At 45.2% G+C, this 26,593-nt stretch overlaps 1 protein-coding gene across 1 annotated transcript in view; it reads left to right on the top strand.

Annotated features, from left to right (window-relative positions):
* Positions 1-21,612, top strand: part of diaph2 (diaphanous-related formin 2) — a 395,960-nt gene extending 374,348 nt beyond the window's left edge. Inside the window, exon 30 of the mRNA XM_072664160.1 lies at positions 21,536-21,612. Within this exon, the coding sequence (XP_072520261.1) occupies positions 21,536-21,546 (11 nt within the window). The 3' untranslated portion in view covers positions 21,547-21,612. The remainder of the gene's footprint in view (positions 1-21,535) is intronic.
* Positions 21,613-26,593: the final 4,981 nt, after the last annotated feature.

Raw genomic sequence — 26,593 nt, 5'->3', positions numbered from 1 at the left:
GTACTCCCCACGGGATGTGTGCGCACTTATAAACACACACAACACTAGCCCACCAGGATAAAAGGGTTGACCACAGGAGCAGGGACGCACTCGCTCTGCAAGCTTACGCACACATGCACATTCATGAAAAAATAAAGCAGGTGCTCCATTCAGGGCTGAATGCTATCACTCCAGAACCCCTCACCTTAACCTGAGGTCATTAATAATGCTCCAGCTGAAAGGAAACAAGACTTAGTTTGTATGAACAGGCCTCAAGTATGCACGCAAGCTAACAAACAACCTCCGCAAAGGCATACTTTGTCTCAATCAGCTGCAGTACCAACAGGCAGCCAGTGGCCCAGATAAGCTGTTGATATTTTTTGTCATATTATTAACAGGAAAACACAACCTCCTAACATCTGCTCTCTATGTGGGAATCCAGTCAGAATTAAAACATGCAAAATGAATTTACTTTACATATCTTATCAATGAGCACTGCCTTAGCATAGTGATTCATAGGTCCAGTGTTATTTGTCCCATTTTCCAGATGGTCAATGGTTTTAGGAGTGCGAGGATGGACAGAAGAATAGATTCTGGACATTGTTAATGTGAAGGGGATTATGAATGTTGGCTCTTAATCGTTGATGTGTATCAAGCTGACTCAGTCATTGAGGCGTAGGGCCCAATGACTCACAGACTGTCTTATTGACTCACCATGATACTGCCGCTGCTTGGCAAATATGCACTCAGCATGTCAACATTACTGGTGAAAATGCCAAGCTTGATCCCTTTCCATAGAGTCAATGTGTGGTGACAAGGCTTTCCACTGCTCTCTGCGTTTGTGTGCTAGGGAACAGAGAGACATAATGCACAGTGCAACATGCCTTATCATAAGAGATGCTTTAAACATTGAAATGTGACATAAACAGTGCCTTCATAATGTTGAGCGCCATTTGCAATTTAAAAAATTTTGACCAAGAGCAAACAGTCTTTAATTCACCACATGAAACATATGTTAATGCATAAAGATTTAATTTGTCCATTTAAGGCAGTGCCTTGTATAAAATCCTTTAAAATTAAAATGATCCTTTATATTTAGACATGGCAGTTTTACTACTACCACACCATAATGTGGTGGTAGAAGAACTGCCTTGTCTAAATATAAAGGATCATTTTAATTTTAAAGGACTGTATACCTAAATGGCCAAATCAAATCTTTATTCATACACTATTTGAGCAGTAATACATTAAATAGAAAGTATGTGTCCTAAAAGAAGAAAAGTATGTGGCCTAGCCCGTCATGACAGTATGTAATTATTCTTTTTTTTTATTCCTAATCTTAAAATGTGAAATGACCTTATTTAATATATATATACCAAATGACCCTGTGATGGGGTGGTAACCAATGTGGTGGGGCGGTGCCTTCTAATGGGGCAGTACATAAAAACTCTAATGTAGAAGTCTTTCTGTATGATCTGACTGTTTTAGACTTTTAGACATAAATATCAATGTACCTCCTGATTAAAAGCTATTTAGCAGCATTCGCAAAAATTACTTGAACATGTGGGTCCATAAACTGGCAACAATAGCAATGGGCTTCCTTCACCAACCATCCTTAAAACCCACTTTTGCAGTTTTCATAAAGGTTCTGACATTGAACAATGTTTTCTTATTTGAGATTTGTCAATGACATTGGGATCTATCATTATAAGAGCACAGCTGGAACAATTCTGAGGTTTAGCAACATCAAGAACAAATTCAAGAAATATTTTAGGAAAATATTAGGATATTTTAATATACATAAATTTTTTTCTCTACAAAACGCAGATGATAGAAATATCATTTCTATGATTTTGCAGGCAATGCCTGCAGTTTTTTCATAAACCATAATTTATGCTCAAGGTGAGGATTGTGTATATCTATCACTCAACAAATCCAGTTTCGAAAAAGTAATTAGAAGCCCTTTTAAATAAACTTGTTAAACATTTTCAAGAATTGTGCAGGCAAGTGCTGTAATTTTTGAATAATTAAACTGTGTACTGTGTAAAATACAATTTTTAAATCTATGCTAGTAATGGTAGTAATGTAGCAGACCTGGGTCTATCTGTTAAATGTGAAGAAAAAAGGCTTTCTGCAACCCACTATAAAAGTTTTGAGCTAAATTTGTAGATGGGTCAGTGTCAGAGTAGGATGTTAATAGGATCTCATAACTTGCAAAAAAACAAGTTGTTGTTTTTTTTAATCTTTCTACAGGTAGCCAACTTGCAAAACAAATCACAAGATATAGCCACCCCATGAACAAATGCAAAACAAATTGGGGATACTTCCATTTCACTGTGGGGATAACAATTAACATTTTCAAAAACACATTTAAGCATTTCCTCCATCAACAACATTTTTAGTTCATGTTCAAATATTTTTCCATTATGTATACTTGTAGACCTTTACTGTGTATACAACAATTGATATTAACATCTTCAAACAACATGGTGATTTTAAATACTTGGTTCTAGTAATTCTTTCATGTCCCTCAGTGCTTCTGTGCTGTAGAACAGTGGTCAAATCTAACACCTCTCATTCAGTGATTTTAAAACATCTGATGACAGTAATTAGACAAAATCTTTGGGGTTGATTAAGGTGACAGTACAAGTCTGCTGCAAAGTAGATCTTCAAGGGCAGGGTCAGTGGGCACTGGTGCAGAACAAGTGAATTTCGAAAAAAAAATAATTGTATTTCTTATCACAGTAGTAGTTCATTGTCTAGCCCAGGGGTTGGTAATTCCTGCAGTGTTGTGTTTTTCCTGCTCAAACACCTGAACTATATTACCTGTTAATTGCCAGATTTAGATTTGTCTTTTGGAGCAGGGAAATCAGCAGACTGTGTTGGACTCCAGCCCCCATTGCCATCCTCTGGTCTACACAAAATAAAAAAAGAAAATGAGTTCTGCAAAAGGACATCAGAAAGTAAGCATGGGGTATGAAAAAGTACTACATGACATGCATTGACCAGACAGCTCTGGACTGCAAAACTCTTGCCATAAATACTCATAATATATATCAGTTTTGAGTTATTTTTTTTCCTCTGTCAATGTCAAGGAGAAGACTTCATTTTAACTGCTTTCAGGAATCCATAAAAATGGCTTTTTGAGAGTTAACTCAACTGCAGACAGAGACAGCAGTTGCTCTTAGCTCTGTAAAAGAATATATATCTGTAGTGGAACAGACTGCAAACCTATCATATTAATGGGAAAAAAGATACATTTGAAGATGACTTATTTGTGTGTTAAAAATGCATAAACAGACATTATATGGACTGTCTGACATGAGCAATGAATAAAGTTGTATTCATTAATTTATTAGAGAATAGAATAATAGTCCAACTTTGACATATGCAGTGCTGTGAAAATCATTTATGTTTGTCACATTTAAATGTTACAAATCACCCAGCTAATTTTAATAAGATAAAATGATCAAAAATGGCACAAATCACTGCTGACTAAAAATATCACAATGCTCATCTCAAAAAACATCTAGGTGACCCTGTTGAGATCATATGTGTGAACTGAGGTGAAACTTTCTGGGTGACATGAGTCCCATTACATCTGGCATATAACACCTCATTCCAACATAAAAAAAAAACACCAAACCAACAGTCAAACATGGTGGTGGTTAGTGTGATGGGGTTGCTTTGCATATCGCTCTGCTTCTGCAGGGCATGGTGTATTACACAACCTATTTGCCAATTATTTATTTATTTATCATGTAAATGTCTTATAAATTCATCATTACATAACAAAGGAAGTAGTCTAACTTAATCATATGAATGATGTCTTGTGCTAGGGCTTCAACAAACGATTTGAATAATAATAATAATTGATGAATCTGTCGATTATTATTTTTGATTAGTCGATGAATCAAATTAAAAATACCTTTCCATGTCTTTATTTAAAAACAGAACATTTAATAACAGAGCAAATAAGTGTGTACAATAATTAAATAATAATACATTAAAATATTAAATTAAATCAAATGTATTCATACATTAAAAATAAAATACATTAAATAATAAAGAAAAATAAGGGCATTGCTGATGCAAACACTGCACTGTATTGGAGTGAGGAGTGCGACAGGATGAATTGCCTTTAATTTGTATGTAGTGTCTTCACTCATACTTAAAACTGGAAGCATAATCGTTAATTACCACCATTGTGTACAAGTTACATGTTTTTATAAAGCACATTTAAAGACTGCTTAAGCAAATTAAATTGATAACAAAAAAGAAACACACTGTCACGCCCACGCCGCCGTGCCCGCCCCAGGGGGGGTCTCGGGCCGTGGCTCACAGGCGATCAAGAACTCCCCCTTCAAAGTCTTGTCATGTTCATGTCATGTTTAGTTATGTTCTGGACTTTTATGTTGAAAAGGACTCTTGTGTTGGCACCCATCGTCGCCATCTTAATTTTAGGTTGTGTTTGACATGTGCCTGTTCATCGTTTGGTTTACCTGTGGGCTGGTGCATTTAAGGAGGGCTAGAGCAAGCAGCCAGTGCTGAGAGTTGACTTTTGTTGACATCTGTCAACTTCTGTCAACTCTTAGTAGCTCTGGTTATCTCAGGTCTGGTGTCTCGTAGTGCTGGCATTATCCGTTGGGCTCTCCAACGGCCTCTGCTAATGTCAGCTAAACCTCCTCTGTCTAGGGACTCAGGTGCAGAACCGCAACTGCCTGCTCACCTTCGGTCATAGAGCACCGTAAGGAGTATCAGGGGCTAGTTCATGGGAGTGCGCTGAACTCTCCTCGCTTCGGTTGTGAAGCTCTCGTCAAGGAAGTCAGCTCTGGTGCGCGCTCTAGTTATCGCCTGTGTTCTGGTAAGCTAGCCCCGTCATTGTATCAGTTCTGTTGTTTGGGTTCGGCAGCGGATCCCTCAGCTCCGGAGGTCCAGTAAGTCTCAGAAGCGCCTGACCCGCGCTGTCTTTCTGTTTCACGGTTTTCCCCAGGCACTGCCTGTAGGTTTAGGTTTTCTGTATCGTTCTGGCTCAGCCCTGGCATGCTAGCCTAGCCCTCGTCCCTCACCAGCCACAGGTGTACTCTTTTGTTTGCCCAGTTTGGTTGTCACGTTTGTCTTTTGTTTATCATTAACCCTGTTAGTCTGTTGCTGCTTTTTCATTGTTTTCTTCCCTGTTTGAGTTAATAAACTCTCTCGCATTGGTCCATCCCCTGCAGGTGTTCTCCCTCATTGTCTGACCCAGTGGATCATGACACACACACACACACACACACCTAAAAACTCCCACATTTTTGAGGACTTAAGCCTTCTTTCTGCATTGGTCATGTTTAATTTTTTGGAATGTATTTACTTCTTGATGTTAAACTTATTTTAAAGATTATGCCTCCGCTCTGGCTCGCTTTGTTCAACTTGCTCTTATTTATTTATTTTTTCCAGCGTAGAAGGCAATTTTTAAAAACACTTTTCTAAACTTCTCTAAACTCAAAAGAGGCTGACTAGTAAACCTTGGAAATGATGATCACTTGACATCTAGTTCACAGCACATAGCATGTAAACAAGACAAAACACCTGCACTCTGCTCACAGTCTTCCTTTTTGTTTCTGCCTCTTCGCCGCTGGCCTCATCATCACCTGTAGACTGCTTAAATAAATCCATTGTCTGAGAACACTTTTCGGCACAAGTCGCCACAAGCTCTCTGTATCGCAGGCTGTGGGTCTTCTGTGTTTATCCATGTTTTAACAAAGAGTGCTAACTAGATTTTAACTGCCGGGGGCTCCATTTGCATGTAAACGTTTGGACACTCCTGCTCAAAAGTACTGTTACATTTTGATAATCGCCAACCAGCTCCATATATTCCCTGCTACAAAAACTAGCACAGAGCTTGGCAGCAGCAATTCCAGCACATAAAACATTAAACATGTCTGTCCGTTTAAAACGAGACAGATAATGACTTTTACAACTCTCTCACATCGCCCATGCGTTATAGACCTAGGTAGCTAGCAAGCTAATGAAATAAACATTTTAAACGCAGTCCTCATCCACACACTGAGTTTGCTCGTTAGCAAAATGTCTTGACTACCAAGCTAATTACCCCAGTCATCAGCCGTGAAAGCGCTAGCTAATTATATTTAAACCATGCCCACGTCAAATACCTTGACATTTAACATTAGCTTGTATGAAGTAACCAATATTCGTACCATTACCTTGCACATTGCTACAGACTTTGTTCACTGCTATCCACATTTTAGAATAGTTAAAGTTAGCTAAGTTATGTGTTAATAATTAGCTTGACTACGACAGCCTGTGCCTAGAGAGGACAACCAACGTCTTGGTTAAACTTGGTTAAAAATGTACTGCAACATATCAAACATGAATCTTACCTTCAGACCAGCAGCTCCACACTCTCAAGAACAAACGTGGGAAGGGACCAGTGACTTTTAGTATATGTTACAATCTTTTTTTTGTTGCATTTGCAGCTTTTGTTACCATTAAGTAGTGTTGGTAGATTTTCCCCATTTTTATTTATTTCACTTGATGACTTATTATACTTAAATAACTTTTGCAAATGATTTGCATGGTGTCATGCTGGCTAGGCGAGACAAGGGGGGGGGGGCTAGAACGCAACAGAACCAACGAAACTAACAAACAAAAACCGCACCCCAAAACCGCGCTCGTCAGGCGCCGATGAACTTACTCGACTCAGGTGCAAGGGAACCGGACGCCAAATCACCCTGGCGACCAACCGGTGAACCAGACAGCAAACTCCTGAACGTGAAACCGCTCCGATAGAGCATATACTACTTGAACTTGTAGACCTCCCTAGAAGTCTCCAGAACATGAAGCCAACCTTACAGCTTGGCATCGCAAGAGTAATTCTCGGCGCTGAGGCATCTGCGTTTGCTCCCTTTGTACCCCAGCACTCAGGTGAAACAAATCGGACATAAACAGAAAACATGGCGCCTTACTGCGACCGCTGTCAACATAAAAGTCCTTAGTGAGAAAACCAACGGGAGGAACAGAAAGTACGTGAACATTGAAATCAACCCAACATTGACTGAAAAGTCCCAAGGAGCCTGTGGACCGCGGCCCGAAGCCGCCCCTGGGGGGGGCGCGGCGCCGCAGGGCTGACAGTACCCCCCCCGAGGCGGCCGGTTGGGTCCCCCGACGGGAACGCCCCGGTCGCCGGCCAGATGCCTGAGAACCCAGAACGTCCGGGAGCGGGCCCACTCGGTCCGACAAGACGGGCCGTGGCACCTGCCGACTGGAGAGCCCTCCACGGGCGGGGGCCCACGACTTCTTGGGGCGACCGCGAGGCCTGGGAGCCGGACAGCGTTCATGGAACTCCTGGACCAATGCCGGGTCCAGGACGTTACTAGCCAGTTCCCAGGAGCATCCATGCATCGACTGCTGGTACCTGGGTCTCCGCAGCAGTCCAAGGGGCCAACGGGGGTTGGTAGCCTAACATACACTGATAGGGGGTGAGGCCAGTGGTCGCGCACCTCAGCGAGTTCTGGGCCATCTCGGCCCAAACCAGATACCGCGACCAGTCGCTGGGGTAGTCGTGACAGTAGATCCGCAGAAACTTCCCCAGCTCCTGGTTAGTGCGCTCGCACTGGCCATTGGTCTGAGGGTGGTATCCTGAGGAAAGACTTACACTCACCCCCAGGTGCTCGCAAAATGCACCCCACACCCGGGATGTGAACTGGGCCCCTCGGTCTGATACTATGTCCTCCGGGATTCCGAAATTCCGGAGGACGTGGTCTACCAGGGCTTGGGCTGCCTGCATGGCTGTGGGCAACGTAGGGAACGGGATGAACTTAACCCCCCTCGAGAAACGATCCACCACCGTCATCACCACCGTGTAACCCCCGGATTCGGGCAGATCCGTGACAAAGTCTACCACCAGGTGAGACCACGGGCGGTCGGGGACAGGCAGAGGCATGAGCTTCCCAGAAGGGAGCGTCTTGGGGGTTTTGCACAGGGCGCAGGTGCTACATGAAGCAATTATACGGTGAATGTCTGCCCGCATCCCTTCCCACCAGTACTTGGCTGCCAGTAGGTGGAAAGTACGGGTCTCACCTGGGTGGCCGGCTGTTGGAGAGGCGTGGGCCCAGCCAATGAGCCTCTCCCGGAACGTGCTCGGTACGTAGACCTTGTCTGGGGGGCACACCGTGGGAACGACGGTGCGGGAAAGCGCCTCGGCTATCTCCGTATCTAGGTCCCATTGAATCGCCGCAACTGAGACCGAAGGTGGTAACAAGGGTACCGGGTCGACCTCCCCCCCCTCCGCCGTTTGGTGGATGCGGGAGAGGGCATCCGCCTTAGTGTTACGGGAGCCCGGCCTGTACGTGATGTGAAACTGGAACCTGGCGAAAAACAGGGACCACCTGGCTTGCCTGGGGTTCAGACACTTAGCTTGCCGGAGATACTCGAGGTTCTTATGGTCAGTAAGGACTAGGAATGGGTGGGCAGCTCCCTCCAACCAATGACGCCATTCGGACAGTGCCATCTTAACCGCCAGGAGCTCCCGATCCCCTACCCCGTAGTTCCTCTCTGCTCCTGTGATCTTCTTAGAATAGAACGCAACGGGGTGTAAGCGGTCACTTACCTCCTGTCTCTGTGACAGGACGGCCCCCACCCCTGTACCGGAGGCATCCACCTCCACCACGAACGGCCTACGGGGATCGGGGTGTCGCAACAATGGGGCCGACGTGAAAGCACGCTTGAGTGCTTGGAACGAGTCCTCCGTGGCCGGCGTCCAAGTGATGCGCCGCGGGGCTCCCTTAAGCAATGACGTGATGGGCGCTGCCAAACTACTGAAGTCTCTAATGAACCTCCTGTAGAAGTTTGCAAACCCTAGAAAACTCTGTACTTCCTTGACCGAGCCTGGTGTCGGCCAATCCAGGACCGCCTGAACCTTTGCCTGATCCATAAGAACCCCCCGCTCGCTGATAATGTAACCCAGAAAAGGTATCTCCGGCACGTGGAACACACACTTTTCTAGTTTAACAAACAGCAGGTGGGACCTGAGTCTCGCCAGGACCAGGCGTACGTGGCGCACATGGGTGACCAGGTCGGGGGAGTACACCAGTATGTCGTCCAGAAAGACCACCACGAATCATCCGAGGTAGTCCTTCAGGACATCATTAATGAATGACTGGAAGACGGAGGGGGCGTTGGCTAGGCCATACGGCATGACCCGATACTGGTAATGCCCCCTGGTGGTCATAAACGCCGTCTTCCACTCGTCCCCCTCCCTGATCCGCACGAGATTATACGCACTGCGCAAATCCAGCTTGCTAAACACTCGGGACCCACGCAACTGTTCGAGTGCAGACGGGACCAACGGCATGGGATAGGGGAAGCGCCTGGTAATAGCGTTAAGTGCCCGGTAGTCTATACACGGCCTCAACCCCTCCCCCCTTTCTTCTGAATGAAGAAAAACCCTGACGCTACAGGAGACTTAGACGGCGTGATGTACCCCTGTGCTAAGGCTTCGTCTATATAATCCTCCATCGCCCGTTCCTCCTCCCTAGTGGGGGGGTAAACTCGTGCTTTAGGTAAGACCGCTCCCTCTACTAGGTCGATGGCGCAGTCGTACGGGCGGTGGGGGGGGAGCTTAGCAGCACCGGACTTAGAGAAGACCTCTACAAGGTCCTCATACTCGGATGGCAAGACGACTAGGGATTCTGGTTCAGGGCTCTCCACCGAGGTGGACCCGACGCTAAGGGGGGCGAGATTGAGGCAGTGTGTGCGGCAATATGAGGACCAAGATACTATCTCCCTGTCTGGCCAGGAGATGTGAGGGTTGTGTTTACTAAGCCATGGCAGACCTAGTATCAGAGCATGCTCGGAGGCCGGGAGTACCAGCAGTGAGGCCTCCTCCTGGTGTAGGAAACTCACGGCTAGGTGGGCCCCAGTGGTCACGTGGGTAATGGGGCGAGGACCCATGGGCTGCCCGTCCAGGGTGGTGATGCGGAGAGGTCTCTGGAGTTCCTCCACCGGGATTCTCAGACGCTCCACGATGTTGGCCCTCAGGAAGCTCCCCTCCGCACCGCAGTCGATCAGCGCTGCAACACACACACACTGGGACCGGTAGGTCACTAATACTGGCAACGTGATCGACCTAGACACTAGCCCCGGAACGGGCAGACTCACCGCATTAGCGCGAGGAGTCCCCTCCCCGCGCCCATCGGTGTTTGGGCGAGAAGCCATCAGGATCCTCCTCCGGCAGTCTCTGCGACGATGCCCCGCATCCCCGCAGTAGAAGCACAGCCCCTCCCTGGTCCTACGACTGCGTTCCTCCGGTGCCAAGCGGCCAATACCCACCTCCATGGGCTCACTCTCCGGTGTACTTGGTGAGGCGGGGGCCGCCGTACCCGCTGAACTGGAGAGTCCTATACTCCCTGGCGCACCTTGGCTGGCCTGCTTCTTGGGGCAGGCGACCGATCCCCCAGCTCCGTGGGGTCTGAGGTGAGTAGGGCGACCTAGGAGCTGGTCCAGCCGGATCGCGAGTGCGATGAAGTCGTCCAGCTCCAACGTCTCGCCCCGACAGGCCAGCTCCCGCTGCAGAAGGGGGTTCAACCCGTTACGAAACAGGGCCAAGAGGGCCGGCTGATTCCATCCGCTCCCTGCCACCAGAGTACGGAACTCCAGGGAGTATTGAGCCGCCGACCGGGAGCCCTGCTCCATGCGCAGCAGCAGGTCGCCCTTGGTGAGTCCCTCTCGGGGGTGTAGAAACACCGCCTTAAAATGTTTAAGGTATTCCGAGAGGGATCCTTCGCTAAGCTCCGTCCAGGTGGCAGTGGCCCAATCCAGAGCCTTCCCTGCGAGCCGGGATACTATAAAGGTGATCTTCGCCTGGTCAGTGCCGGTCGGGGAGTTTGCCAACCGGATACGCGCTATGGGGTGTGTAGACGGGACTGGGAGAGCTAGCAGGCTCCAACGAAGTCTTTACTAGATTCGTGAGCCCCTGAACGTCACCCACTAGTTGGGTGACTTGGTGCTGCTGGCCCACCTGTTGCTGCGGCAGGTGGCCAACAGTCTCTGACACGCTCAACAGAGTGTGTTGCTGCTGCCCCAAGAACTGACCTTGGGCGCGAACAGCATGATCCAAGGCATCCATCCCCGCTGTTCGGAGGGTGTCGGTCGAGAATTCTGTCATGCTGGCTAGGCGAGACAAGGGAACACTCGCAGGGACAGAGCAATGCAGAGAAACAGTCTTTAATGACAAAACCAAAATGACCAAACACAAACAAAATGAGGCAGCAAAGTACAGGGTCCAATAAACAGAAACAGAAAACAAACAGGTGACAACTGAAACGGGGATAAACCTGGCAAACCACCTGAGGCTGGAAAGCAGTCCGGGAGCAAAGGGAGAGGGGACAAATCAAACGGGGGGGAGGAAGGCTAGAACGCAACAGAACCAACGAAACTAACAAACAAAAACCTCACCCCAAAACCGCGCTCGTCAGGCGCCGATGAACTTACTCGACTCAGGTGCAAGGGAACCGGACGCCAAATCACCCTGGCGACCAACCGGTGAACCAGACAGCGAACTCCTGAACGTGAAACCGCTCCGATAGAGCATATACTACTTGAACTTGTAGACCTCCCTAGAAGTCTCCAGAACATGAAGCCAACCTTACAGCTTGGCATCGCAAGAGTAATTCTCGGCGCCCCCTTTGTACCCCAGCACTCAGGTGAAACAAATCGGACATAAACAGAAAACATGGCGCCTTACTGCGACCGCTGTCAACATAAAAGTCCTTAGTGAGAAAACCAACGGGAGGAACAGAAAGTACGTGAACATTGAAATCAACCCAACATTGACTGAAAAGTCCCAAGGAGCCTGTGGACCGCGGCCCGAAGCCGCCCCTGGCACATGGGTTATGTACACCACTCTCCAAAACCTTTTTACAGTTTACTATAGTGATATAGAAACACAGACAAACATTTTTCTTTCTTTATCATAATTTTTAAAAAAAAATTCTTTTAACATTTTAACCTTTTTGTTTTTGTTTGTTTCCAGGTTTGTATGCACTCTAAGACTCTGGGATCCCAATGTAGTTCTTCTCACATCCCTCATGTTTAATTTCCTCTTTTTTTTTCTACAAATAATTAGTGATTTTATAAATCCATAACTACAACATAACTACAGCTACAAACTACAACAGTTATATGTCCTTTACATTCAACTGTTTCTTGGGACAATAGGGATCCTCCAGAAGTTCTTTAAAGAAAATTACTTTATATTAGCTTCCTTTACAAATTAAGAACATTGTTGACATTGAAATGCACTAGTAAGGTCATATCATATTTACAAAAATGGTTCTGTCCAAAACTTTGGTCTTCTATAACACTGCTCTAAAAAACTCTTTCTGGCACAGTTATTGAAAGTGAAAAAACTGTAATTATTTGGTTGGATTATTAAGTATTTCTGTCATTATTAAGCTCACTGAAGTTGCTGAATGAATGGAGTGTGTGGAGTATTGACTCTCTCTTCCTCTTATTTTCTCCCGCTTTTCATTGTCCTTCGTGTAAAGTTTAGCACAGCACAAGGTGACTGGTGATGTGAAGAGCAGCTCAGCCATGGCAACTCCCTGATTGCTATTTTATGTACAGAAGCTCTGCTTTTGTCACAATTCATAAACACTCTTATTATTCAGCAGTCCACAGTGAGCCATCCATATCATTTCCAATGGAGAGACGGACTGAACTGGTCCCTCCTGCAGACCACTAGAACACACACTAGAACACACACTAGAACATACACCTGACAAGCTCAAACATTTATGTACAAATGACTCAATGGCAGTTCATTCATTGCGACACGTAATCTACAGTTTACAATGTAAAAGCTGCAAATAGAACAATAAAACAATAAAGAAAAAAATCTGCAGCTACTCTATGTAATCAACAGAAAGGTCCTGGAGACCTCAATCACCTCATTCCTAGGTGTAAACCCACATTTTAAAATCTGATTTCTGGAGGAAATAACAAACTCACAAACAAACAGGACTTTTTGGGCTGGAGTTTGGAGTGGGAGGAGTTTGGGGCATGGCTAACCCAAAATTAAGTTTTGTCATAACTCAACTAAAAAGAAATATTTTTATGACACATGTAGTGCACTACATATAAACATTTGAGCTATTTCAGATTGCAAAGGTACGCAATATTGGGATTTCTCTGTGGTTTTCTCAAAGGTATTTTGCCAGTGCTGTACTTGATACTAGGAACCAGGTCAGTGCTCTTATTTTTATCATCAAGTTTACCTGTTTGTTTGTTTGTTATGTCCAGGCTGGCATGCTGTTCCATAACTCTTTGCATTATGTTCCCTATTTCAGGCAGTTGGGCACTGCAGCAGAAATGCTATGCCACCATGAAGTTGTTTAGTTTTGCATGTTGTTTTGTTTGAAACATTACTTGAAGAGAAGATAATACTTTATTAACCAAAGGATGTGCTGCCCTCTCTGAACAGTGCGGTCACTACAATGTGCTTCAAGACCTCCATCTTCATCCCTTTGCCAAAGACGTCTGCAGTGTCCTGTCTCAGATACTATCAACTGGTTGCACTCACACCTGTTGTCATTAAGTGCTTTAAGATGGGGCTTGGGGCTGCCCCTTTCATTGGACCCACTGTGGTTTGCATATCATCCCAAGTTTCCAGATGTTCAATGGATGGTGCTGCCATCTACCACACTCCACACTATTTATTATACTAGTTCTTTTTGTTCTATATTTGCACACTTGCACTTTGTGTAGTCTATTGTAGGATTGTGTATTTTTATGTTGCACCATGGTCCTGCAGGAACATAATTTTACTTCATTCTGTACTTGGTTATAGTTGAAGTACAAAGCATTTTACACTTAATTCATGAACATCTAATAATTACCTTAAGGAAAATTCCCCTTACTGTTGCCAGCCCTCACCATCCTCGATGAGTCTGTCATGTTCCTCCTAGACCTGAAATGGAACAAAGGATGTACATCCTGTACAAAAGGAAGAAGTTCTCACAGTTTGCTGCAGCTCTGACACCAAATTAGACACTCACAAACTGCAGTGCATTGTCAAATCTAAGGAAAATACACAATGCCTGAGTGTTTAAATACTTGACCCCTGCAGTGTGGGGGTTGGTTCATTTTGTTCTTTAGACTAGGGAGCAGAGGCTGTGCAGAAATGCAGAAATCCAGCCCTCCAGGACCAAAGTTCCCCACCGTTGCCTTAGAGGAAAGGGTCACTGCAAATCAATACAAGTTATTCTGACTAATCCCCTTTATCCTGATGATGAAACATTTAAATCCTGATGGGAGTGGTCTCTTTAAGAATGACAATGTGTCCATCCTTAAGGCACAAGGTGTTACGAAATTGATTGATGGCCCTTTGTTATTTCTTACTTTTAATTTGATCCCACATCCTGACATTCTAAAAAAATAAACCTGTGTTTGAGGGAGAGAACACTAAGCACTGTAATCAGCCTGGGTGTCCCAGAGGTTAGGCAAACAGAGATGTCAAGAGATGATGCCGGCCCATTATGGAGGGAAGTGAGGGGGAAAGGCACACTGGCGAAGGAAAATCCATCAGTGGCTACATGAACCAAACACAGGCCCTCTCCCTAGTGCTTTGCCACTGCAAAAAAACAAAAAAACAAAAAAAAAACAAGGATCCGTTTGAGGCAGATGAATAGCCTGTAAGGGAAATGTGTGTTTTTGTGAGAGTGTGTGTGTGTGTGTGTGTGTGTGTGCGTGCGCACAATGGGACGCCTACATGCAGCTTTGTCCACATGTCTCTGTACATCTTCTCTCACAGTACAGCAGTGAGTCTATAAAAGAAGCAAGCCACTGGCCTTTATACCGAACAGGTGGCCAAGTCGCTAAGGCCAAAAAAAAGGGCCTAGAAAAAAAGCCTCTCCACCCTTCCCACCAGCTGTGCTGTAATAAAACACATTTATATCATGATGTCTGTGCTGTCCCTGAAGTGTGATTCAGACGTGCTGTATTCAGGACAGCGGCTGCTGGCTGTATGCTAGACTGAGCAGAATCAAGGCTGAAAACCTGAGGCCCGTGGATTCCATAGTTGGTCACCCGTTGTTGGCTTTATTGTCGCACTCAGCCTGCACTGTAAAGGACAAAAACTTGCCTTTGTGACAAAAGCTTGCCTTTGTGACACAGGCTTTCATACAGAACAAGAAACATAGTCATTCTGTAATGTGTGACCTGCCAAAAGTTCTGCAAAGGTATCTCGTTTACTGTGCTTTTCCAGCCCATTTCTTTTTTTCTTTTATTCTACATCTCTCTGCTTTGGTATTCATTCTCTTTCAATTATTTCCCCCTTATTCTTTTTCTTTGTGTGTGACCTTATTTTCTTCCCTTAACCCGAATTCTCCTACCTCTGTGTGCGTTTGTGTGTTTCAGCGGTTGTCCAGCCCATACAGTGCTTCCACTGGAGCGGTAAGTGTGCCACAGGCCAGAGTGGTACATTAATGGGCACTGGTGAAGGGTGATCTTGCCCCCTGCGTAAATCCCATCTCTCCGTCCCGGCTCTCTCCTTTGCCGTCAGCCCGCGGCTCAGGGGAACCGTTAATGGAATGTCAAATCAGGCGTGGGCCGAACGGGTGACAGAGTAGTCAATAAGACCAGGGATGTTCCGTCTGGTTAAGGTCGCGACCGCCTTCTCTCTGCCCTTGTTCCGTCTAACAACAAACACAGAATAATTCAGTTTTTTTTCCTGGCTTGCGGCCGTGGTCAGGGTTTCTGATAAAGCAGCCATGTTGGCAGTGACATTGAGCGCCACCTCTTTTACTTGCCTTGACTACAAGCTGAAGATTGTTACTGGGTTCATGTCCAAACCCATTTGTTTTGAAGGCAAGCCAATTCCTTTGAAATGTGCCTTTCGTCAAGATAAAGATGTCAAACATGTCATCAAAGTTTATGCTTTGAATTAATGGATTTGCCCCTTCTGCTGCAGTACAGTGCTAACATATTAAGCTAGCTATTTTTCTAACCCTTTTTCCGAGGCTTGCGGAAAAAGACTTGCTAAAATTCAAATGAATGTAGAAAGCTTGCCTGTTGATTTATTTTTGCAACTCTAATGATCTCTTTGTTTTTTCTGACACCGTTTTTTTTTTTTTTCTGGGAACAGCGATCTGTCATTTACTGAGATAATATATTCATACTCAGTAGCACTGTATTATCTTACATTACAGTAATCTAAGTCTGGTGACTTTTATTGAATTATAGATTATAACTTCTAGGATACTAAAGGAACTCTGTAAATGTTTACAAAATATCACAGTGATTTATAGGCAGTCCTTGCCTTTTTATTGCTCTCATCTCCACAGCCTACAAAGGCAGAGCTGAAGGTTAAAAGCAAAATATGAGTATGTGCACGTGTGTCCATGCCCATCACTCAAAGTCAACTGCTTATATTTATTCTTTTTGCCAAGGAGTCTTGGGTCACTGCAGTGTGTGTGGTGTTTTAGTTCCTGTGTCCATGTTATGGAAGCTCACTGCAGAATGTGTTTAAATAATGCATTAGGAGGGGTCAGAGGCTTGTATGTTTTGTCAGCATATGGACATGATCTCTGCCTTCAACAGTCAGAGCATAGCTGTTGCAGAATGAAAACAGCAAGGCTGCTTTTGAATGAATTATTAAAGCCAAAATTGTTTTGCCAACAAAATTTGTTAACACAGAATTTGAAAGGAAAAATAGAGCTATTAAAGTTTAACTTCTGTTCTCTTTAAAAGGGACTGCATAAGTAATGCCTGTTTAGCTGTCCAAATGGGATCACTAGAGAACATTTGTTTGTGAAATGATGTTTTTGTTAATGATGTACTTCTTATATCATGTGAAGTTTCTCTGTGTTTCACATTTATAGGATACCAGTATCATCCTTTGCATTGTAATTCTGTAGATTATTTATTTGTTACTCCGGTATGAAAGTTCTGTGGAATATCAAACACTTGTGGTTAAGGTCATAGCATGGTCCAGACATCAGTGTGGACAGGCAAGGTGTTGTCTCTCTTTCTTTTCCTACTGTGCTGTCTGTCACTCACTGCTGTCTTTGTCTCGATTCATCTCTGTCAGGGCCCTGCTGATGCTGCCGTTTGATGGCTCCTCCGGTGTCATGTCACACAGCCCCCAGGGCCTGAAAGCGGATTCATTATTTCAGAATTTACTCCAGGGGGCCACACTGACAATGGTGGTCCTTCTGTGCAGTGCCCATGCTGCCAATTCACAACTAGCTCTGTGGGCTGCATCACCTCTTTTAACTCATGAGATGGAGCTGGTCGATAAATTAGTGGATGCAAAGGTGAATTGAGAGGATGCTTTTTTGTTTGGCTGAACTTGGTTTAAATGCTTTAAAAACACAGTAGGACTGAAGGTCATCCTGCTATTCATAACTATCTCTTTAATGAAGGTTTGCATTGTAGTTTTTTTCAATAGGTTCTTTTTGGCCTAGTCTAAACATTAAAATTTTAAAACTGAATTCTAGTACAGGTCACTGAGAGCACTGAGACCTTGGAGAGCATTCTTTTTAAAGGCAGTGGTTTTGTTTCTGGCCACTCAAGGCACTGAACAGAGGCCTGTCATCATTGGACTGCTGTTGCCATGAGGATGCAGGCGAAATGGCACATCTGTGCTGCTGCATGCAGGACAGGGGGTCAGGAGTGGGTTGGGGGGGTTGTTGGGTAGTGGAGGGGCAAACATAAGAGAAATAGAGGTAGGGGAAGATAGGTAGGTGCACGGAGGCAGCCAGTGAAGCAAAGCAACATCTGCCTGCTGAAAGCATGGCCCTTCTGCCTTAACATGCGGCGCCTGCCGAGCAGCGCTTTGCGGCCTAGCAGGCTGTGACCTCCCGCAGGCTCCAGGGGAGTGCTTCCTCTTAAAAGCCAGCTGTGCCTTCTCTCTCTGCCAGCCAAACACTCCACAGTCCAGCTGTTCACCTGAGCTGCTTTAAAAGATGGCTGCCCAGCTATTTCTATGTTTTTCTACAACCTTTTTTGTCATCCTGCATGTTTTAGAGGTGTGTGCTGATGACTGGAGTGTTTAAGCCAGAACTACAGTCAAGTCACAGGAGTTTACTAGGCTAAGGTCTAAATATTAGTTCTTCAGTGATCCTGTGTGGTTTTACATTGAAAAGTAGTTGAATGAAATCCGATTCATAATGGCTAACCTGCATACAAAGTAAAGATGTTATTAAAACATTGTCAAAATGATTTGCACCTCTGCACTTCTTTTGGAAAATAAAATGTGTTGCAGTTACAAATGCTTATACAAACGTTTATTTATTTTGTTTCCATTGAAACAACACAAAACAAGCAAAAAAAGAGTTAAATATAGTATCATTCCACATAGAACTCCAAAAATGGACTGGACTTTTTTTAAGATTGTAAGATTCTAGTTATGTGATGCTTCTGTAATTTGAAAGTATGGCATGTAAAATGTGCTGGCAATATTAAAAACACATCAACCAGTTTAATCGGAGAAAAGTTGACTTAGTCTTTGTGTCTGTGTACCACATTGAAAATGGAGAAAGTTTACAGCCCATTGCATAGTTAACTTTTCTAATCAAAATGATTCCAGAATATTAGCTATGTTAAGATATTTAAATTTAAACTGGAAAAAGCTAAACATTTGTAACTGCTTATGAACCTAATGTGCTAAATAATTTTGATTGCAACCATGTGTTATATTATGCTTTTGAGACAACTCTGACAACTCTTTTGTGTAGCAAGATACAACTATAGTAATATTTCCACGTTCTCAAACATTCAAAAACATGAAAAAAGACGAACATATAAGGTTGCTCAGAAATGCCCAACCCAGCAAAAGAAATAGAAATATTTAGGTTTACTTATCAGAGTGATGGGAGAGCCCCCTCCCGGGCAGCAATGGTGATGCTGTTATTGTTCTAGCGCGTGTTCCCTCTGAGCCAGAAGAACTTTGAGCCACTAGTCAACTCAAGACACTAAGTGTTAACAATGTCTATTTGCAAAAAGCGAAAATTTGCTTATTCATCCAACACAACAATCTATCCAAGTAATGTAGAGAGTGAAACAGAGAGTATAGAATAGGCTAGCACGCATGTAAATAAAATGCAAATAAGCCATACTGGCTAAGTTCAAGTCAAGTCAAGTGGGTTTTATTGTCATTTCAACTACATACAGAATACACAGTGAAATGAAACAACGTTCCTCCTGGACCATGGTGCAACATAGACACAGTGCATACAGAACACAAGTGCAACACAATACAAGTGCAGACAGACAATACAACACAATACAGACAGAGAATAATAAATAATTGGGGCAAGTGTGCAATAATGTGCAATAAATATTGAGTCCAGTGAGGTAGTAAAGTTATTTGTGCAAAAATTTTTTTTTACCATTATCTGGGGTAAATGTTTGGAGAGAGAGGGAGAGAGAGGGAGAGAGAGCGAGAGTGTGTGTGTGCATGTAACAGAAAAAAACATCAGTTCAGAAGTTGAGTTGAGTTGAGAAGTCTGATGGCTTGGGGGAAGAAGCTATTGCAGCCATTGTCTGGTCGTGTTGGACCGGATGCTGCAGTACCTTCTTCCTGATGGCAGGAGGGAGAACAGTCTGTGTGAAGGGTGGGTGGAGTCATCCACAATGCTGGTTGCTTTGCCGATGCGGTGGGCAGTGTCAGGATATAAGTCATAAGCAAATGCACAAACACTCTTATCGGTATAAAGGTTTCACTCTGATCACAGGTTTGGCAATCAGTGCTTTGTCTGAACCTTTGAAGGTTTTGTTTACAGAGCTAAAACTTTTAGCTCTACTGATTTTTCTTCTGCACACACTGTCATCTTTCGCACCTTTTTCCTTTCAATTTTTCCAACTTATCCCCCTTACTTGCCCACTTCAGCTTGCATATGTCCCTAAATTGATTTTAAGCTATTACTATGAATAATACTAAAATATATAAAATATTTTTTATGTACACTATATACATAATATGTATGTTTTATGTATACTAGATTGTACTATTTATCACAGATTAACTCTTTATCATAGAGTTTAAAATAAATAACGTTATGGATTTAAATGTTTCTGTGTTGTTTCTTGACTGTCTGCATGGCATTATTTACGATGACTACCAAAGAATTGTATAGCGCAACAACAAAAAGCTCAGTGTCATAAAGCTGGGTCTCCATCGAAGATTATGAGTCTTCCAGTGGACAGTGACCAAAAACATACTTAAAAAGCACTCAGAAATAGTTAACAAAAACATATAGGACACAATTGATTTTGGTTATACATTTCAAAGAGTGTGCTGCCACATATTAAATTAGGAGTGCCAATAAAATCAGCCAAGATTCAGAGTTTCGTTTGGAATGATATCAGATTTTACCTTTTTTCCTCAGCTGTTTTGTGTTGTGCCAATGCATGCAGAAAAATAAGCATGTGAATACCAGGTCATGCCACATCATTTAGATAAGGTTAATGTCAGAACTGTAATTTGGCCATGTCAAAATACAAATATTATTTGCTACTACTACTACTACTACTACTACTGTTTGTGTGCTTTGGGTCATTGTTGTATAGCATCACCCAACATCCATTGGGCTTGAGGTTGTTAGGTCCATGTCGCCGAGCCCGCCCCGGGGGCGGTCCCAAGCCGCGGTCCCCAGGCTTCAATTCAAGGACTCTGTTTGTTTGAGTTACGTTATTGATTCGGTTCACCTGAGGCTGGGGTACTTAGGGAGCTGACACAAACTCCTTGTTGCCGAGAATTCCGGTTGCTAAGCCGACCCAGAGTGTTGGCGTTTGTTTGCTATATCCTAGCTTGAATTAGGTCTTCACGAGGACGTCTGAGAGAGTCCGCCACGTTCATGAGCATATTGCTACTCTGGTTGCTACTGAGTCGCCTCGAGGGTTCGGCGACTGATCCCTAGGCTCCTATCTACGTCGAGTAAGTTTAGTTGCGCTTGACGAGTGCGGGTTTTTCTTTTGTTTCATTTACTGGCACTGCAAGCGTTAGTAGTTCTAGCTTATCTCCCTGTTTTGTTTTTCCCATCGCGCCTAGCTCCCTGGCTATTGTTGGGATCATAGCTCTTAGTCTATGCCCAGCATGCTCGTGAATGAGGGAAAGATCACACAGAGAGCTGTCCGCCTTGAGTAGAAGAGTTTTATTGCGTTGGTCTGCAGAGAACGGAGACTACATAACATACAGAGATGTCAGGTGTAGTCTGAAAGACACTTCAGGCTGCGTTGCTTATATTCACAACGCAGGGCGTTGTCTAGTCCTATCTTGGCTAGTTTCACTTCTGGCTCCTGTGTTTTGCGTGTTCTGATTGGTGCCGTTGTTGGCTGCATTTTATGTCTGCATTTTATATTTTCACAAGTACTTCTGCTAATCTAATCACTTTGAACTACATGTATGCCCTGGGCGGTGGGTCCTCTTTTCGTGAGCAAGTTTCAACTGCCATGTGCTGATCCAGTTACACCCAACATGTACATTTTGTTATCTTCCTTATATGGCATTTCTTAGAATATACAATAATACGCTGTTCTGCTTGTCTGGTTTCAGGGTTATATTGAGCAAGCAAGTTCCCTCTAGTCTCATGATTCAAACCCATAACTATAATTATAATCTCACAATTCCCCCTTTTGATCTCTTCACAGAGATCAACCATATAAAAGACATGGCACAGACTAGCGTAGAGGTGTGTGAGCGAAAACCCCTCAGGCAGATCCTTTCCGGCCTACAGCCTTATCAATCAAGAGAGGAAATTCTCACACGGCCATCCTGCCCCGATCAGCCACCTCTAAGGCACCTCTAGCGGGCTGTGCTATGCATAAACAACTTCCTCCGCTCCCGAGTTGTCAGGGTCCAGAGTCCCCGATATCAGTGGCATCATGTAAGGCGGTGGTTGTTTGTTTTCAATTGTTGTGGTGATCAATCGAAGCACCAAAGCTAGCTAATTGACAGGTTGTCATCCGTGCTCTTTGTTTTTGACCTGCGACGTCAGGGTTCAGGTAGACTGCCTTCCCCCTTTTGCCACCTGGGGATTTTTCTGCCCCTTGTTGTTTGGTGGACTTATTTTGTCTTCAGATCCTTTTGGATGTCTTGCAGCTTGTGCATCAGAGGGTCTGCTGCGGCACACTGGGTCCAGTGGTACCACGTGTCACCTTTGCCTTGAAGACGGACCGCGTGGGTTGTTCTCTCCGTTACTCGATATGGCCCGGTCCACCGTGGTTCTGACCACTTTCGCTTGAAAACCCTCAGTCTCACCCACTCGGCTGTTGGTTCCGCCGGTGATCCTGTCCTGGACTCCGACTGCTTCGTTCATTCGCCTGCCTGTTGAGAAAAAACTGCAACAAGGTTGCTCAAGGCTTCAAAATACGCTCTGTGTGCTAGGGGTGAACATTCAGTCACTCCTACCAGCTTTGTTCCGGGTCCCGGAAATGCCCTCCCCGTTTGCAGCTCGTGAGGCGAGTGGCCTGTGGTTTGGCTTACAGCCAACCTAACTGCCATGAGGGCAAGAGGTAATGCATCTACCCAGGTCAATTTTTGTCTGTGCACAGATTTTTGCCAATTTGTTTTTTAGGGTCTGATTCATCCTTTCAACCTTACCTTGGGATTGTGGATGATACACAGTGCCAAATTTATGTCTTAGTCCAAGTGAGGCTTCTACAAACTGGAGGTCTTTGTTTTTGAAATGAGTTCCATTGTCACTGCGAACTATTTCTGGAAAACCATGGCGAGGTATATACTGGTTGATCAAAAACTTTACGACCAAAGCGCCTTTCTTGTGGGGACTGCTTCCACCCATCCTGAATAAGCATCTACCCCTACCAACAGGTATTTGTGTCCTCTGACACAGTCAATCATGTCTGTGTAATCAATGATCACCTCTTTGCCTGGGCCACTGGGACGGGGATATCGTCCCATTTCTGGTCTAACTGTTGGTTTGGCATTAAAAGCCTGACATTGAGTACATTCACTCACATGTAGTCTAACCATCTCTTTCAGATACGGATGCCACCATTGTTCCAACTCTCGTATCATTGAGGCAACGCCCAAATGCCCCATCCCATGTGCTTGAGTCAACACAGACTGCCTCAATCCTGGAGGTATTACCAACCGCCCATCCGGGCCCCTCCAGATCTTGTCTACATTTGTGCAACCCCTTGACTGTAACAGCGTTTTTTCCTGAGGAGAAAATTTGTTTTGTTCTTCCTCTATTAGTCCCATGTCTAATTCAGTCATCAATTGTTCGTGCTCCGAGCACCTGATCAAATACTGACTGTGGTAGTTGACCACCTTTTTTGCTGCTACGTCGGCTGCATCATTACCTTGTTTAGTGGCTGAATTGGTTTTCTTATGGCCCTTGCATTTCACTACTGCAACCTGTGCTGGCAAAGCCAGAGCGTCTGTTAAATCTCTCATGTCGTGTATGTGTTTAATTGGCTCTCCCCCAGCCGTCAGAAATCCTGCCCTCAACCATTGAGGTAGATCCACGTGTACTGCCCCTACTACATAGGCGGAATCAGTATATATGTTGACCCTTTGTCCTTTCCCTTCCTGTAGAGCCGCTATCACTCCCCTTAGTTCGGCCCTTTGTGCTGATTGCGGCCCTGTCAGTCGTTCTGCTTTTACAGTCATGTGTCCTTGTGGTGTCTGTTCTACGACTGCGTAGCCTGCTTTCAGTCCTTCTGTGTCATGTCTGAAGCAACATCCATCTGTGTACAGATTGCGTGCTTCCTCTAATGGTTCAGTCATTAAGTCTGGTCTTACTTTCTCGTCTCTTTGCACTCGCTCCGCACACACATGTGGCTCCCCGTCACCCCACTGCTCTGCCATATTGATATCGTCGTGTGAGAAGGTGATGTTAGGTGCCAAAAGTACTTTACTAATTTTCTTTTGGCGGAGTGATGTCAGTGTGAATGCATGCGAGTTGATATACGCCACTACGCCGTGTGTAGTCAGTATTTTTAGCGGATGTCCCATTACAATGTGTGCTGTTTTCGTCACTAATTTTGCTAGACCTGACGCGTGTTGTGTACACTGAGGGTGACGTTTTTCCATACTATCCAGCAGAACACTGACATACCTGAGTATTCTCCTTTCTCCCCCTTTTTTCTGGAACAGGACACCGTTGATAGAGGTGTCTGTTCCAGAAACATCCAAAAAGAAATCACTGGAGTAATCGGGGGTGGCCAAGGCGGCCGCCGTGGCCAATCCCTGTTTAAGGGCGACAAAACGTTCGTCTGCATCCGTGGTCCAATTAAGTTGTGCCGTTAGGTTTCTCATACCCTGTTCCCGGACCATGGCTCGAAAAGGGGCCGTCAAATCGGAATACCCAGGTATAAAGTACCTGCTATACCCCGTGAGACCCAGAAATGACAGCATGTCCTTAACGGTTTGTGGTTTACTGTGGTGCAGAATGGCTGATTTGTGGTTTGCCGAGATCCCTGAACCCGAATGAGAAATGACGCAGCCTAGAAAAGTAACTACCGGCCTACACAATTGGAGTTTGTCCTTTGCCACTCGGAGCCCCTTGTCCGCCAGATGCCGTAACAGGCTTTCCGTCGCGGTCAAGCATAAATCGGACGTGGGTGCGGCTAAAAGTAAATCGTCCACGTACTGAATCAACGTAACGCGATCAGGCAACGGGCAACTGGCTAGCAGATCCCTCAACACATGGTTAAAAATGCCAGGTGATAAGGCAAAACCTTGAGGCAACCTGGTGTAACGGAGTTGCACACCCTGGAAAGTAAAGGAAAATATGTCACGGCAGGACTCATGTAAGGGCAGACAGAAAAAGGCATTAGCTAAATCAATGCATGTGAACCACCTATCATCCGGTGAAAGGCTGGTTAACGCTACGTGAGGATTAGGAACAGGAACTGTGGGTGTAGCGAGGACGCTATTGATTGCCCTAAGGTCGTGTGCTATTCTATATTTACCCGTGCCCCGTTTTTCCACTGGTAGGATCGGGGTATTCCATTTAGAAGAGGATGCTTCAAGAATACCCTTTTTCCACAGTCCTGCGATGGTGTCACGAATGCCCGCCTCAGCTTCGGGCTTGTGTTGATATTGATGTCGCCAGATTGGCGTCTGATCTAGTAAATGAAAGGAAATAGGATCACATGGAACTAGACCTACATCCGTTGGGCCAGTGGACCAGAGACTATCCGGTAGCGAGGCTAACAATCGAGCCGCGCTAGGGTGGTCCATATGTTCTCGCCCATGATGTCTAGAAATTTGGTCACATTTCAAGAGAACTTGATCTTGTGCGGCAACTGAGATACGATACACCCCAGCCTCCTGTGAGAACGAAATATACGGGATTTGCGTAGTCTGCCAATCGGTTAACGTTAGGGCATGTTTGATCATAGGACCTAAGTCCTTAGCCTGATGTTTGGGATTAACCGCTAATAAGATGTGGGGGGGCGCTGAATCGGCCATCTCATACCACTCTAGCTGTTCTGGTTTAAACTGGACTGCTGCTGCTACCCCTTGGGGTCCTACATATATGTCCTTCGTGGTTACCTGCCAGATTTTACCTGCCAATGTGGCCTGAAAATTCTCCTCATACCACTCGGTTTGAGCTGGGTCATAAAATAGTGTGACATGGTACGGGTCAATGGGTGATGAGTAGGGATGCACCTGATAGATCCAGGGCTTCCACTGATAGAAACGAGACAGAATACCTGAGTGTGCCGGGGTCTCTGGCTGCAGCAGACCCCAATAAATGGATGCCTCTGGGTCCGCGACTGTTTGGACGAGGTACTGGCCTTGTCTTTGCGCCTGAGGTGTGCAGGGCAGCAGGGTCCCATTCGGCAGCTGCACGTCCAGGCCATCCGCAGAGCACAAGATCGTGGCTTGCAGTTTGATCAACAGGTCTCTACCTAGAAGATTAACTGGTACAACAGGTGAGACAACAAATGGATGCAACACAGTCTGTTTTCCTACGCATGTTGTCAATGGTTTGGTGAACGGCAGAGTGTTCGTTTCCCCAGAGAACCCCATCAGTTGGATAGTTTTGTGTGAGAGACAAGTGGCTGGTGCATTCTGTATGGTGGACACCGTTGCACCGGTATCCACCAAGAAAGGCAGTGTTTGTCCGTTGACCGTCATGGACACCACTGGTTCTGCCGTGGTAGTGGTGTCAAAGTCGCTCTCTGGGTCCCGTCAGTCTTCCAGCTGGCCCCCCGCCTGTTCCCAGACTGGACAGCTCATCCCTAGCATTCTAGGGTGTCCTCGGCCTCGGTGTTGCCCATAGCCGCCCCTTGGTTGTCCCCCGGCTTCTCCGCCCTGGTGCACTATGCCCTGGCCGTACCATGGACAATCACGGGCCCAGTGGTTTGGATCATTACAAATAAAACAACATCCAGCATTATTCTGCGGCGCTCCACCATATCCGCCCCTATAAAATCCTCTACCACGTCCCCCTCTCCCCCCAAGGGCACCGCCCCGCCGGCCACGCCCCCCGTGTGGCTGTGGCGCCCAAGGTGGTATGGGATTTAAATCAGGAGCTGGCAAAATCAGGGCTTTTTCTACCGACTGGGGTGCTACCGGACCTGCCGCTGCCGCATACATAATTTTCTTGTTCACTTTATCTTTATCTTTTTTATCATT

The sequence above is a fragment of the Salminus brasiliensis genome, chromosome 19 (genome assembly GCF_030463535.1).
Source record: "Salminus brasiliensis chromosome 19, fSalBra1.hap2, whole genome shotgun sequence".
Classification (NCBI taxonomy): domain Eukaryota; kingdom Metazoa; phylum Chordata; class Actinopteri; order Characiformes; family Bryconidae; genus Salminus; species Salminus brasiliensis.
This window is presented reverse-complemented; position numbering and strand designations above follow the sequence as displayed.